The sequence below is a fragment of the Scophthalmus maximus genome, chromosome 10, assembly GCF_022379125.1.
Source record: "Scophthalmus maximus strain ysfricsl-2021 chromosome 10, ASM2237912v1, whole genome shotgun sequence".
NCBI classification, from domain to species: domain Eukaryota; kingdom Metazoa; phylum Chordata; class Actinopteri; order Pleuronectiformes; family Scophthalmidae; genus Scophthalmus; species Scophthalmus maximus.
The window spans coordinates 19,970,001-19,986,322 of record NC_061524.1 but is presented as its reverse complement, the minus strand read 5'-3'; the positions used below and the strand labels follow the sequence as shown (position 1 = coordinate 19,986,322).

The 16,322-nt window shown below is 42.2% G+C and overlaps 1 protein-coding gene across 4 annotated transcripts; it reads left to right on the top strand.

Moving 5' to 3' along the window:
- The first annotated feature begins 255 nt into the window (after positions 1-255).
- Positions 256-16,279, top strand: cmtm7 (CKLF-like MARVEL transmembrane domain containing 7). Of its 4 annotated transcripts, none has more exons than XR_007031531.1 (7): positions 256-460; positions 2,112-2,288; positions 2,985-3,083; positions 4,407-4,488; positions 5,372-5,575; positions 12,950-13,032; positions 15,959-16,279. XR_007031531.1 is itself a non-coding variant. In XM_035607416.2 (5 exons), exons 1-5 carry the CDS (start codon positions 353-355, stop codon positions 5,383-5,385), a joined length of 480 nt encoding a protein of 159 aa, XP_035463309.1. In that variant the 5' UTR covers positions 256-352; the 3' UTR covers positions 5,386-6,747. The 4 variants fall into 4 exon arrangements, 2 of the variants coding, with proteins under 2 accessions (XP_035463309.1, XP_035463310.1); XR_004784905.2 differs by having other exon boundaries at positions 15,815-16,279; XM_035607416.2 differs by lacking the exons at positions 12,950-13,032; positions 15,959-16,279 and having other exon boundaries at positions 5,372-6,747.
- The last annotated feature ends 43 nt before the right edge of the window (positions 16,280-16,322 follow it).

Here is a 16,322-nt window from a genome sequence, read left to right as displayed (position 1 = left end):
GGAAGAATAGAATGAAATACTCAAATACAGAAAAATACGATTTCAGGAAATCACCAGTCTTATCCTTCAAAATGAATTCATGAGTATTCTATTTCATTTATGAGTTTAATGATGTTTTTTGTACAATTGTTTTATTTTATTGTATGAAATGAAGTAAAATGTTTTTTTAGTTTTTTTTTTTATCATTACTCATAGTATTGATAAAAAGTCTTTCCTTGAGCTCGCCGAGCTTTTATTGTGACATCTGCTCCCGGAAGTGCCCCTGTTGATCCGGTGTGCTGTCAGACCGTCTGTGTGTCGCCGCCGGCCGACGGGACTCGTTCTGCCGCAGTTGAACTTTACGACCGTCAACATGTCGCACACCGTCATCACGACCACCACCACCAGGACGTCCGGCGACGGGCTCCTCAACCTGGGCTACACCCGGACCATCCCGGGGCTGCTCAAGATGGGACAGATGGTGAGAGCCGCCCGCCGCGACGGAAATGTCACAGCTGCACCCCGAGTCACCCCGAGTCCACCCGAGTCACCCCGAGTCCACCCGAGTCCACCCGAGTCCACCCGGGATGACTCGGGATGTCAGAGTGAACCGTGAGTTTGTTCCGGGACACGTTTAGCTAACCGATGAAAACCGTCAGCTTCACGTCGAGCCGGGAATGTTACCGCCTGATGAAAATCCTGAAATCAACGCGTTATTGAAAATGGACGGAGGGGGCGTGGCTTCACTGGCACCGTCATTATTGTGTTCAACTTTTCACAACTCTTCTTTCTTTCAATAATCAACGACTGCAGCGCTGCAGCGAGCCTGTATTTTGTTGTCAGTATTAGGGCCCGAGCTCCACTGACAAAGTCAGAGCGAGGACCTATTGTAATGGATGAATTATTACATTAGATATTATTATTATTCAGCAAATGAATCGCTAGTTTGAGTCACCGAACGGGCTCCGACCTACCCGGGTATTTGCACACGCATCAGAACTGGTGAAAAATGTTGACGTTCTAGGGGTCCCGGGCACGGGCGTGTCAAAAAAACAACTTCAACCTTGCTTTACATTTGATGTCTGGTCAGCACGTGTTTCGCATCAAGACCCACAAAAAAGACCAACAAGGCGCCATCACCTCCGGCCAACAGGAAGTCGGCCATTTTGATTTTAGTGAGCAAATTTGGAGTGTTTTTTGACATTTTTCACACATCATGCTTGAACAAACTCGATTTACACTCATTTATTATTCATTCATTCATCGTCTACCGCTTTATCAATTTAAGGGTCGCTGGAGCCAATCCCAGCTAACATTGGGCGGGGGACACCCTGGACAGGTCGCCAGCCTATTAATTCTCACATTCACTACGGTCAATTTAGAGTCTTCAATGAACCTGACCCCATTCCATGTCTTTGGACTGTGGGAGGAAGATGGAGAACCCGGAGAGAACCCACGCATACACGGGGAGAACATGCAAACTCCACACAGAAAGGCCCCGGTTGAACCGGGATTCGAACCCAGAACCTTCTTGCTGTGAGGCGAAGGTGCTAACCACTACACCACCGTGCAAATAATTTATAATTATTTTTTATAATTTATTTCAATTAATCTGATGATGAATTCACATCGATACCTAACCTCAGATCTCAAGTGTCTCACGGCCGCACACTGCCCAGCCTTGTACTAAAAACCGTGAATAAAGATGGATGAATCATCCTGATCGCCCCCTGGTGTCTGGCTGCAGTATTTCAAGTGTTAAAGTCAATTTAAGGGGCAATGAGCGATTTATAATCCAATCCTGGCTCTGTAAATTGAAAACAGTTTGTGAACATCACTCATCGACATGTTGCAAAATACAAAAGCCACAACTGAAAGTAAAAAGAAAAAAGGCCACAACGGAAGTCCACGGCATAACTAAGGATGCGTGATGAAAAAAAGAAGTAGGACAACCCGTCCTTTCAAAGTCGCATTCAAAATAAATGTCTCTGAACGTGAAGGATTGCCAACAACAGTTATCTAGCAATTACGTTTTCCACTTCTTCTTCAAACTTTTTAACCTCGTGGCTTTTGCATCAGTGTTGACCCTTCTCGGCCACCGTAGATTTACCTGTGGTTTTCTTTGTCCCCAGCTGGCTCTGCTCGTCACCTTCCTTTGCGTCCGCTGCGTCCGGGGTTGGCCCAGCTGGGCGGCCTTCCAGTTCTTTGAGGTTGTGGCGCTGTGGTTCCTCGTGGCCTTACTCATCTTCTTCCTCATGCACCTGTTCCGGCTGCAGGCGAAGATGCCGTGCATCAACTGGCCGCTGACGGTGAGCGGGACCGACGCGCTCACATCACCACTGATCCACGGTCCAACATCCGCTGCTCACCGTGTCTGAGGGGTTTGATCAGAATGTTCCACATGTGGACAGGAAACCACCATTACAATTACGCTTGTCAAAAATATAAAAATATGGGTTGTATTTGTATGGAGATTTTGTCCCATGCATGCAGACTAGAGGGGCCGAGGATCAAACCAGCCACATTTTGATTAGTGGGCTAACCGAGTCTACCTCTTGAGCATGTGGACACAGGACCCCTGCAGAAATGATCAGGATACCCCGTTTTTTTCCACTTGACTGGCCTCCACTCTGGTCAAAACTTAAAAAAAGTTTTGTTTTGCCTCCATAAATAAACGTTACAAATGAAAACTTCATGAAATTAGTTGAAGCAAAGTTTACATAGCCTCTAAATATTATTTTGTTCAATTCGTAGGATCACAGGAAAATAAAGGAATTTAGGTTTTTACAGTCACGGGAAAGTAAATATAGATTATAAACGTAATCAGTTCGGCTCAGAGCAGACAGGAGAAGCAGAGGATTTATCAGATATTAGAAACTAATCTGACACACGAGATGATGCTGTGATAAAAAAAAAAGTTTATTTATCGTCGGAAGCTTCTTGGAAAGTTTCCACGTGTTCTGATGAAGCTGTTCGATAGTGAATCTGTTCTCCGGCTGTTTCAGGAGTTCTTCCATTATTCCGTCGGCACCGTCCTGATCCTCATCGCCTCCATCGTCGGCGCCGTGAAGAGCGAATCGGTTTCTGCGCTGGTGGCCGGATCGGTACGTAAAGAATAATAATAATGATAAACTTTATTTCCAAAGCACTTTTCTAAACAAGGTTACAAAAAGTGCTCTCCAGATAAAAAACAGCAGATAAAAACCAAGAACAATGAAGTCAAATACAAAAAACAGGTGTCATAAACTATAGAACACCTGAGAAAAAGAAAATAAATAAATATATATATATGTATATACATATGCATACAAATATCTACATACACACATACATGTACATGATATACACAGATATACATTAAATGGGCAAGTCAAGAGATAAAACTCAACAATAAATTAAGTATTCATAAACTCTTTCCTATAAAAGAAAGTTTTAAGAAGGGATTTGAAAGATGCTAATGATGTGGCGTGTCGGATTTCAGGGTCGCTGGGACACCTGGGTAAATCCAACACCTGAACATGAGACTGAGGTGCAACTGCTTATCGATAGTAATCGACTACTAAATGAATCGGCAACTATTAGATAATCGATTAATCAGTTCAAGTAGTTTTTATGGGGTAAAAAGAAATTCTCTGATTTCGGCTTAAATTTGAATATGTTCTGGTTTCTTTGTTCCTCTGTGACAGTGAACTGAAGATCTTTGGTGTGTGGACGAAACAAAACATCATGTCGGTGTTTGGGGAAACACGATCAACATTTTTCACCATGTCATGATATTTTATGGACCAAACAACTAATCGATTAATCAATTATTAAAAAACAATCATTAGTTGCAGCCCTACATGAGACCTATGTGGTGTAGAAGAAAATAAAAATGTTGATCTTGCTCATTTCAATCTGTCACTTCTTTGTATTTCCTGCATTACGTAACGTGCCTGCTAGCTTGCTAACTTGCTGGTCGACAGTAACATAAAACGTAGCGTCCATGCAGCCGTTGCCTAGCAGCAGTAGTTCTTACAACTTGCTGTCTGTGGTCAGTGGAAGCACAGGCAGAGTGAGACCTCTGACTCTTGTTGGGAGTCGCCCCCGTCCTTCCGCCTCTAATTAGAGAATTTGCTGATTGCTTCACCGATAGCAATCAGTTTTTTTACTGAAACCTCACATATCCACGTTTGTCGGCTTCATCAGTGATCTACAAAACTCAGGTTTTGTGCATTAGTTTTTTTGAACATTGTCTTCAGCTTCCCAAGCGTGGAGACGCTGTCGGACTAGGGCCGTCCCTCTGAAGACTCATCTCACCAGCTGTGGTCCTGATCTTTGTCTCTGATGGACTGAAGCGTCGGTGTCGTCACTCTGGATAAAAAAGTCTGATGAGCGAGTGAATGTGAAGATGTGACGTGTGTTCATGTCATCGTGTTTCTCTCCAGGTGTTTGGCTTCATAGCGACGTTCCTGATGGCCGTCAGTCTGTGGACGTCTTACAGTGTGACCTGTGGCCCTCATCCCACCGGTACGTCCCGTCAACAGCAGCGTCGCGGTCACGTCTTCATCGTCAGAAAATCAACCTGCGAACATGAACCGTGAAGCTTACGTTCAGTGTCGGGTCGAGTCTGTGGAGTCGACTCCACAGACAAACGTTACAGTTCCGTAGAACAAGGATTAAGCGATTGACAGAAAATTCACGATGAAACATTTTTGATAATAGATTAAAGGGGCAGTAAGCGATTCTAAAGCAACACACGTTTTGTTAAAATCAGCAGCGAAAGACTTTCGGCTCAGCCCAGGTTCTGAAATGGCGCGGACCTCACAACGCCGCGAGTGCAGTTTGTAAACATCACTCGTCGACACCTTTAGACACGCGCTGGTGGGCAGTGCCGCAACTCTGCGGTTATGGCCTTGTGGTTAGTGCGTCGGACTCCCGCACCGGAGGTCGCAGGTTCGCGGCCCGGTCCGGAGCAGTCAAACCACAACAACAAGAAAGAGAGAAGCAAACTTTCTCCAGAGCTGCTTCCTGCCCCTTTGATCATTTCATTTTTCGTGCAAACTCGATATTTTTGGTTGGTTTTAGCTTCTCAAATTTGATGTTTTTGTCTATGTACTTGTCTTGTAAAACACACACACACACAAACACACACACACACACACACACACATAAAGTGGAACTGAGAGGCCCAATATCAAGATTATTTTTCAACACTGAGCCGATTGTCTTGTTCCTCCAGGGAGAGTCACGTGAGTCCGATCCACATGATGGAAAATATTTTCTGTTTCACTGAGTCTCACTTTTCTGTGTCGCCTTCTTCCCTTTCTTCTGTCTTCTCCCACGGTTACTCCCTCCCTCCATCGCTCCTCTTCTCCTCCGTCATCCTTCCTGCTTCCTTCCCTCCCTCCAGGTTCCGCAGTGTGAAAACAGCGACTCGTCTCTTGAGGAAACCGATGGCTGGTGTCTGCAGTTCGCTGTGTCCTGCCTAGCAACCACCTGGATAATTGACCTGTTTATTGGATCATAATTCATTCTGCAGAGGGAACAGAAGCGCTGATCCAGGACCAGCCGTCGCTTTCAACAGTCCGACACATAAACATCCCCGATCTCCACGGTAAAACCCCGACAGGATCGTAGTAACGTTACTGCTCCCAAGTACTCTCCTCTGCTTGTCACAGAATCACATTGAAAGTTGCTCAGTTTCACATTTTAACCACCGACTACGTTTCCCATCATCCCCGCCGCCTCCTGCCCTGAGAAGGGCCGACAATCTTTGTTTTTTTTGTCTCCGTAAGCTTTTCCCATTCCTCCACCAATCACCTGGAGAAAGAAGCTAAAGCTGTGTTAGCGTTAAAAGAACAGCGCCCCCTTACTGTCGTGTGCCATAAAGCAGTTTCCCTCCGGACTCTCACAGCGCCTCGGCGACGCCTCGTCGTTGCGTTTCCTCCGTAACGTCTCATCCGCTCAGTGAAACCAGTTCAGACCATGGTTGTATTAAAATCTCTTTTTAAAATCTCTTTTCTTAAACGTCAAACAATGACACGATGAACAGTACAGCCCTGTTAGCCTGCTACGCTAATTTTGCTAGCACACTAAAACATTTGTGTGCAAACATTGTTCCGGCGTGCTAATACAAATTACAAGCAGGTGTTTCACAGGAAAGAGCTCGCACTGCTCGAGACTTTGTTAGCATGCTAAAACATTACTCAGGGGCTAATACATACGTGTGCTAAAAACGATAGCATGCTAACAATTTTTGTAAATTGAAACGTTGAAAAAACAATCGCATGCTGACAATGCTTACAAACACACAAACAGGAAATAGAAGTTTGGTGATAATCTACATTTGTCAACAAACCGACAATGTGTTTGTCTACAGACAAGCTGTGGATTCATCTGCCTCTGAAAATAGTCCCCGACAAACGCACCGTTCTCTTCTGTACAGCACCCAGCTGTTCTGGGAAATGACTGACCCTTCTTTAACAAACTGCAGATATTCTATTGCCTGGAGCAGAGAGCCACAGACAAGTTAGAGAAGTTAGTCTGCACATGATGTTTATTGATGGTATCAAAACATCAATAATTTTGCCGTTACATCCTTCAAACAGTAACTGCACAACCGTGTGACAAAGGATGTGCCATCGATTTGACCTATTAATGGAAAAATTACTAGAGCCCGACCGATATGGATTTTTGGGGGCGATGCCAATATCGATTTTAGGGAGTACAAGATTCCCGATACCGAGACATCCGCCAATATATATATATATATATGTTTATATTTATTTATTTTTTAAATCTGTCAATGATTCCAAAGATTTCGTTATCAAACCTTCATGACAGAAATGTAATTTAGGCTTGATATCTTAGTTTAACCATAAACTTTATCATTAATTGCTATAAATTGAAAAAAAAAATGGCAGAAACAACCAAATAAATAGAAGTTGAATTAAGAAAATAAACATTTATTGAACCTAAAATGTAAAATATAAATGCACATCTAAAGTCTCCTATATGTTGTCCGATAATATCGGTCGGGCTCTAAACATATCGGTCAGAAGCTAATATCGGCCGATATTATCGGCAAACGGATATATGGGTCAAGCTCTAAAATTGACCAATAACTTTACCAAAGTGAACTAAAGCTCTGATCCCGTGGGCGGAGCATAAACTCCCAGGATGCATCACTTTGACTCTTCACAGTTTAGAGAGTTTAGAGGACAGACATGTTCACGTGTTCACGTCCTTGGTGCTTTAGAAACCAACTGTTAACTATTTGAATATGAATACGTTCTGAACCTTCTTTCCATCATCAGAAACAAAGAGAGCAGGGTCCAGATTATGATTTCTATTGAGCTCGTCAGAGAAAATTACTGGTGTGGAAATATGTTTGCATGGATGTATGAACTTTACTTGAGAGATTAACACATGGATTTATAAAAACAAACATGGATTTGAAAAATGTACACACAACCTAATCAAATATTTGACAAAACACAGTACAGTGTAACAGTGTACAGAACAATAAAATGTATTTTTGATAAAATGCATGAGAAGTTAATGCTGATTTATTACATGTGAGCACAGATCGATAAATACATCACATGGTTTAATAACAATATTTAAATAAAACATATGCATGAGCTGTAAGAACACGTTTACTAAATAATATAACATACATCTAATCAATAAATCTACAAACAGATTCATCAAAACTACAGATATATGTGCTCAGATGAATCAACCGAATGTACTAAATAATAATCTAAGGATCAACTAAAACATGCCAACGGATCAATGAAGTGTTTACACAGATAACATTAAAAAAAGAAAAAAAATTGAATCGATGGAACATATTGGCAGGCTCATAACCGTCACACCAGCTAGATGAAAGCACAGACGAACAACCTTTGTCCAAAAAAAGTAGTGAATATAATATAAATATCCAGTCCACAATTTTTTCTGACTTTGATTATTAATCTCTGCCTCCATTTAGTGAGTGAACAAAATTAAATAATGCTCAGAACTGATCCAAAGCATTTATTCTCTTCTTACACCTACTCTGAATCAATATGTGCCAACGTATTTCCACATCACGTGACCCCGAGCTCTGTAGGGACAGTCGACAGAAGTCTACTTAATAATTCACCGATGACTCGATGTCGTGGATTAAAGCTTAAGTTTGTGTTTTTGGTTCTAGAAACATTTCTGATCAAATCAACATTCGAACAATGTGGAATTTGCACTGCTGCAAACTGGAAAACACAATTTATGCTATTATCCATGTTAACTTTGTCTGAGGATAAAAGTGCATAATACATAAATCATATATACAATACTCTTTCAATTCCTGAAAATGAGAAATAGTAATGTTTTTTCTCCAAAACCATTTTCTCACTCCAAATGGGAAACATGGTCGAGGCACAAAATGCTGTAAGAGAACTTAAATAAAAAATTAAAAGCAAATGTTTACGTTCATCAGATATTAATTTATCAAAGAGCATTTCAATGTCAAACAAAGTTTTTCATACTGTAGCTTGTCAGCTGGTGTTGGACACCCCTTAAAGTCTGTTAGCTACAGTAGCAAGAGGCTAGCTAATTTACCACAGTGATTCTTTGGGTGGGAATTTATGTAAAATACCTTAATGCCTCCAGGATGCACTTTGTTCAGACGAAAAAGTCTTTCTGCTCATTTTCTTAAATGTTTTGTTGGTGTTCTTTTAGCTTTATCAACATTACGTTATTTTATCATAGTAGCTTGAGCTGATTGATTTCATTTTCTCTTTAATGTGAAAGTAAAGCATTATTATTTATTACTAATGAGTCTTAACTCATGAAGGTGGAACAAGTAGATAGTAGCAGACATAAGCTAAAACTGCTAATGCTAACCTCGCTAAAAAACAAACAGCTAACCGCTTTGGAGTGTGTCACAAATAATTCTTCTCATTTAAATTCTGTGCATTAACACTTTGAGCTAATTCAAGTCTTAACTGGGCCCAACACAGTCTTACCGGCCAGCTTGGTTTTCTTTGAATACCATTAGCATTGTGTTGCTAAAGTAGCTAGCTAGTTCTATGAAGTAGCTTCACACATTACAGAAGAAGTTAAATGTCACTACCTCTGACAGGAAGTGACAGTTTAATAAGGAGTAACGATTGAATGTAAATCTGGCCGTTTTAACGTGCTGGTATGTTTCGGATAAATCAGTGTTTTTAATTTTTATCAGTGAGGTTTCATTACGTGAGAAATGTTCGTAGAATTAAAAATCTGGCTTGCTGGTGTTTTTCCTGGTGAAAAGCGCGAAACTTTCCTGCTTTAAAACTCTCTTCCGTGTGAAACTGAACCCTGCTCTCGGTCGGAGACGTTCGTCCTCAGATTACTGCCTTACTGGCCATCAGATGCCAAAAATCTCTGCTTCCAATTTTTCCACTGAATGTGTGTTTACATTTCGAAGGAATTCCTAAGGAAGGATTTACGTCTAATTGGATTTTAAAATTGAATGTGTCACTGGCTACGACTGTGGGTGTTTAGGTTTACAGGACAAATTACAATGGATTTGAACACAGATTATTGTTGTTTTAGCCTCTGGTGCGACGGATGAAGCCGTAGTACACACTGTGTGACGAGCCGTCAATCAACCAAACCTGTCAGTCAATCGTTGATATTCATTTCTAATCAAGAATGCCAAACATTTGTTGGTTCTAGCTTCTCCATGATGAAGATTTGCCCGTTCTTCCAGTCTTACATTGTACATTGGGACGATTTATCAAATACAAAAATCAGCATCTTCAATGAAAAACTGAACAGGAGATTGATCAATAATGAAAACGATCATTAGTTGCAGCCCTAGATATTAAGAGGAAGAATAATTTCCGTTTTAGACAACTGCTGCCTCACATGACTGACAAACACATTTTCAGTCACTGTAATGTTGAATTTTACGAAGTTAATATTACTGATATGGACGATACTGTTAACTATGGATCAGAACATTTCCAATATGATACATCGGCTGATATATATCAGAAACATATCACGGAAATATTTAATATATACAGTATATATATACTGTATATATTAAATATTTCCATTATATATATACAGTATATATATATACTGTATATATATATATACTGTATATATATAATGTTTCCTTGATTCCTAAGATGTGATAATCAAACCCTTATGTCAAATAAATAGAATTGAGGCTTGATATTTTTGCAGTTTAACCATCAACCTTCATGTAAAATATGAAACATGAATGCAACAAATTTCCTGCATTGTTTATTCTATAAAAAAATGAAAGTTTAAATATCAGCAAACGTGAACGCTGATATTGTTCGTGAAAGGATCATATCTGGCTGGACTCTAGGTACCTACTCAATTTACCTCGACCACAACTGATCCAAAATGTCTCTGTACATTAGACACTATTGTGTTGCGACATCATCAACAGATATGATTGACAGTTTAGTTTACAGATCAAACCCAACACGACCTTGTTGCACTGAAAAATTTTGGACCCTTTTGGGTTTGAAGGAACTGGTCCCGTGAAGACCTCGTGTTCTGAGCGGCAGCTACAGTCCTACACAGTCCATCTGTGTCTCACGGAGTGCGCCATGGACGCCATTTTGGTTCTACGGCCAAATAGTTGAGCCAGTTTCTCTGGCGACTGTTGGCTCTGAGTCACAGTGTGTAGAGCTGCAGCGTCCTGTCACATCACGACTGTACACATTCTGCGATGGTCCGACATGTTCACATCTGCTGTGTGTTTTGCTGCTTCACTGATTTTTTTATTTTGTGTCTGGACACGTAGAAGCTTTGTTTCCATTAGAGATGCACTCGTACAGTAAAACTTAAATATTAATGCTGGCACCATTTCAGCTGAATGATGCTGATGAATATCAGAATCCGAAGCACTTGTGTAGAATCACTGGACACGAACGACCATGTACATTTATTCAGCATGTTTGGGTTTGTTTTGTATTTCTATTGTCAAACTTTTGAATACAAATGTTTTTTATTGGTGTATCTTTTTTTCTGTTTGCCTGGAGTCATGATGGACACGTCGCCACTGACTGTTTCCATCCTCTGTTCTTCTGACAGAGAAGATTCTTAGCTTCACTCGGGCTCCAGGCCACACGACCGTTTACATCATTTATTCCGGCATGTTTGTATTTTTCTCACAGATGCTCATTGAGCTGATTCACCGTGACTGTCGCTCAACGTTGTGGGTTCTTGGATGGACGTCTCACGGAATAAAACTAGACTAGAACATCCGTCAGTAGATCCCGTCGCTCCACTAAGGCCGACAATGAAAACTTATAACTACGACAACGAAACAGTGCAGACTATTAAATCATAATCTACATTGCAGGAGATGAAAACACATTTAAATCCACTAGATCCTCACAATATTAGATTTCTGGCTCCGCCCCTTTGTCCAGATCCACTCCAACATTGAATTGGATTGTTTCTGGTCTGAGACTGACTTGTGATTGGCCGAGACCTCCGACGTGCAAACCACTAGGCCAAAACTGTGGAGTCGCAGCGCCGCCCCCTCGCAGGTCTCTTAAGGTGTGGACGAACTCCCGAGAGACTCCACTTGGCGTGTTTCACGTGAGACGTCCGTTCTCGATCATGGATCGGCGTGAAGCGTCAGTGTCTCAGACTCACCGTCGTTTAAACACGTTCGATTTTTCTCCAAAGTGCCTTAAAGTTGTGTTGAATCATCCGTCGACCCGTCGCTTCTCCGGCCAGTAACGGGCCGACAATGGGCCGACGTGCGCTCAGTGAGGAAGACGCTGACGAAAGCGTCTTCAGGTTTGTGCTGGTGGAGAAATGAAGTGGTTTTATTATATTTGAGAAGAAAAGATGTCCACAGTATTATTACACGTCACATGAGTTCTGTTGTTTTTCTACTTTTTTTTAATTGTTATGAGTGTTTAAACTACTGAGTTTCTGTTGCATGTTGTAAATTAAAGGCTCATTGCACCAATTCAGTCTTGAAACTCTCAAGTTTGTACGAATGTTGTACACAAAATACACAAATACTTCTGCTTAGAAGTTTTTCATTGTGCTGACACACTGGAGCTGCGGGCCAATTGTCAATTGTGCTCAGGAAGTTTCCTAAATCTTAAAGTGACCTGAAGTATTTCCTCAGCACCATGATGATGTTCAGAGTCTCTAAGTGTTTAGGAAAGGAGCTTCAATGTTTCCTCTCCTGTCTCCTTCATCAGAGGACACACTGGAGCTTCCTATGTGTGAGGAAAGTAGAAACAGACCCACAATTCATTGCGGCAGCGATATTTAATGTGACGCATCGTGAACGAACGTAAACGATTCAATCTGAAGAAGAAGAAGAAGAGTATGAATATGACCCAGATGTCAGTAACTGTTACATATGAATCAAAAAACATTGAAAAACGCTGATGGAGCCGCTGAGGTTTTTGTAGTTGATCTTCAGAAATGTGTTGTTTCAACACAACAGACGCATCAACAACATCCACCATCACATGACCACATGGTTCAGTGTCAGTGGAGTCGGATTCTCTTTTCATAAGTCCTGTGAATCTTCCTTGACTCCTTTACTTGACCTCGTGACCTTTAACACAGAGGTCAAGGAACAGTAGAGGAAGGATGATTCGACCGCGCCCTAATGTCGGAGGTAAAACGTGTTTGTAGTCTCAACAGTTCTGATCTGTTGTCCACAGGGACATTCGTTCAGTTCCCTTCCAGTGCAATATTGTGAATTATTAACTTTTAAATATGCCAGTAAATGATTCATGTTGTGATAAAGAATGAGACCTCATCTCGTCCTGTACAATCTGTAGAAGAACTGCAGCGGTGGAAAGTAAAACTAAATACATATTAATAATAGTCAAACATCAAACCTGTGGTTTCACCTGTTGATTTGTTTATTTGTCCTCTTCCTCCTCCTCCTCCTCCTCCTCCTCCATCACCGTGTCATCACGTCAACGGTCAACAGCTGATTAACGGATAAAAACAACAACACCGTCCGGTTACCGGCTCGCGACCTGCGTCTCCGCTGTTGAATGACGTCACGCTCAGGTAAAACGCTCACTCTCTCCCCAGTTCCATTATCGGACCGAGCAGCGTCAAGCTGCTGTGAAACACAAACCTTCTAGCATCCGGTCGGACCTTCAGAATAAAAGTGTCGGTACTTTCACACTGATGTTTTCAGAACTTGTCATGACGCCACAGAAGTGTCAGTAGATGGCAGCGTCGCAACACACACACACACACACACACACACACAGTCCACAGTGTGTGAGCTGATCAGGAGGAGGAGAGGGTGATGAAGAGGAGGAGAAGAGGGTGATGAAGAGGAGGAGGAGGCACTGTGAGTGTCGATTGTACATCGTCGATCATGATGATGTGTTTCTGACTGTGGCCACCAGGAGGCGTCAAAACACTGAGGAAGGAAAACACACTGAACACCTCTCCACTCGCTGCTGCCTCCTCTTCATCATCTCCTTCATCCTCCTCTTCATCATCATCTCCATATTCTTCATCCTCCTCCTCTTCATCATCTTTAGCCTCCTCTCCATCATCTTCATCATCCTTCTCCTCTTAATCCCCTTCATCCTTTTCATCTTCATCATCTTCACCTTCCTCCTCTTCATCATCAACATCCTCCTCCTCTTCATTTTCATCATCCTCCTCTTCATCATCTTCACCATCCTCCTCTTCATCATCTTCATCATCCTTCTCCTCTTCATCCTCTTCATCCTCCTCCTCTTCATCCTCTTTATCCTTTTAATCCTCCTCATCTTCACCCTCCTCCTCTTCATCATCTTCATCATCCTTCTCCTCTTCATCCTCCTCCTCTTCATCCTCTTTATCCTTTTAATCCTCCTCATCTTCACCCTCCTCCTCTTCATCATCTTCATCCTCCTCTTCATCATATTCACCCTCCTCCTCCTCTAATGACTCCCATGTTGCCTCTCTCACACACTCACTGTACTTCAGTATGAATGTCTCTCTGTTCCTCTCGTCTGCTGGAAACTCAACGCCTTTGTCTGTTGTCTGTCTGTTGTTATCGTGTCTGTTGTCTATCTGTTGTTTTCTATCTGTTGTTGTCATGTCTGTTGTTGTCATGCCTGTTGTCTATCTGTTGTTGTATCTGTTGTTGTCATATCTGTTGTTGTCATGTCTGTTGTTGTATCTGTTGTTGTCATGTCTGTTGTTGTCATGTCTGTTGTTGTCATGCCTGTTGTCTATCTGTTGTTGTATCTGTTGTTGTCATGTCTGTTGTTTTCTATCTGTTGTTGTCGTGTCTGTTGTTGTCATGCCTGTTGTCTATCTGTTGTTGTGTCTGTTGTTTTCTATCGGTTGTTGTCATGTCTGTTGTTGTCTCTCTGTTGTTGTCATGCCTGTTGTCTCTCTGTTGTTGTATCTGTTGTTGTCATGTCTGTTGTTGTCTCTCTGTTGTTGTCATGCCTGTTGTCTATCTGTTGTTGTGTCTGTTGTTTTCTATCGGTTGTTGTCATGTCTGTTGTTGTCTCTCTGTTGTTGTCATGCCTGTTGTCTATCTGTTGTTGTGTCTGTTGTTGTGTCTGTTGTTGTCTCTCTGTTGTTGTCACGTCTGTTGTTGTCTCTCTGTTGTTGTCGTGTCTGTGTTGCACCACAGACAATACAACAGACGTCAGGATTCATTGTGTCCGTCACTTTGACGTTGAAGCTGAAACATGAACTCAGCTCATCGGACCATTACCCACAATCCCCTGCAGGGCTTCAGTGCCTCCACAGTTAAGTTTATTTTAAAGGAGCATTTCACGAAGTGCTCGCCCGTGACCTCATCACGTTCAACACAAAAATCAGTCGTGACCCGCGTTCTCTGAGATTATTCCTCTATTGTAATAACAATAACAATAACAGGCCAGCGGGGCGGAGCCAAACCCAGGTCACCGATTGGCTTTTCCAGCTGCTGCTTGGCCTCCGCTACATGCATGACAGGTGTGTGTGTGTGTGTGTGGTGGCAACTCCACAGGGTTACTGTTGCCATGGCAACAGTAACCCCTCCCCTCATCCTCCTCTTTTCTTGTCTTCGTGGATAGTCAGCGTAATTATCTCCCTCAGCGTTACAGCGGCAGGTCAAAGGTCGTAAGTGAATAATTGACATCACCGATGAAACTGAGATCGACCAGAAGAAGAGTCAGAAGAACGTCTTCCTCCTCGTGGGAACTTCTCCTCCTATTAGTTTGAGTGTTTACTGAACACTTGTGTGTGTGTGTGTGTGTGTGCGTCTGGTGCTCGCCAACAAGAGACTGTGGAAACAGGAAGATAAAAATAGATCCTCCAGTTAATTATGAGCAGATTTACTCTGAGTCTGTTTTTACTCCGAGAGTAAAACTCGACAGATTGTCACACACACACACACACACACACACACAGAAGTGTGAATCAACGAAGGCTTTTAAACCTGCGTCTTCTCGTCTCGTGTTTTGTGTTTACTGTACAGTAAGCGACCGACGGATCAATGTTTCTAAAAGTTTGTCACTAAATTTGAGTGTTGCTCAGGTGAAATATCTAACATTAAGGTCTGATGTTTTTCATTTTACATTAATTATTCTCTGAAAATATTCAACAAAACAAAACGTGTCTCACAGTGTTAACTCAATAACCTCCGACCTTAAAGTTCACAATGCATCTGTGTCGCCAGGTAAACTGTTCTGTAGCAACAACAGCAAACACAAACAGGTTCAAAAATCCCAATGGTCCTTGAATGCAACGTTCCAACCAGTAAAACATATGTATGAACAGAGAACGGGTTCCTCAACATCTGTAAAAATCAAAACAAAGCACAAAGCAATGTCTTCCTGTTCACCAGAGGATGAACCGTCCTGATCTTTTTCCGGCTCTCCGGAGGATGAACCGTCCTGATCTTCTTCCGGCTCTCCGGAGGATGAACCGTCCTGATCTTCTTCCCGCTCTCCAGAGGATGAACCGTCCTGATCTTTTTCCCGCTCTCCAGAGGATGAACCGTCCTGATCTTCTTCCGGCTCTCCGGAGGATGAACCGTCCTGATCTTTTTCCCGCTCTCCGGAGGATGAACCGTCCTGATCTTCTTTCGGCTCTCCGGAGGATGAACCGTCCTGATCTTCTTCCCGCTCTCCGGAGGATGAACCGTCCTGATCTTCTTCCGGCTCTCCGGAGGATGAACCGTCCTGATCTTTTTCCCGCTCTCCGGAGGATGAACCGTCCTGATCTTCTTCCCGCTCTCCAGAGGATGAACCATTTAAAGCTGATGATGTTGCTGCTGGAAACAAGTGGAAATAAAAAAAACTTAATGCTACTTTCATATATTTGACCTGACGACCTCCGACATTAAAGTAAAT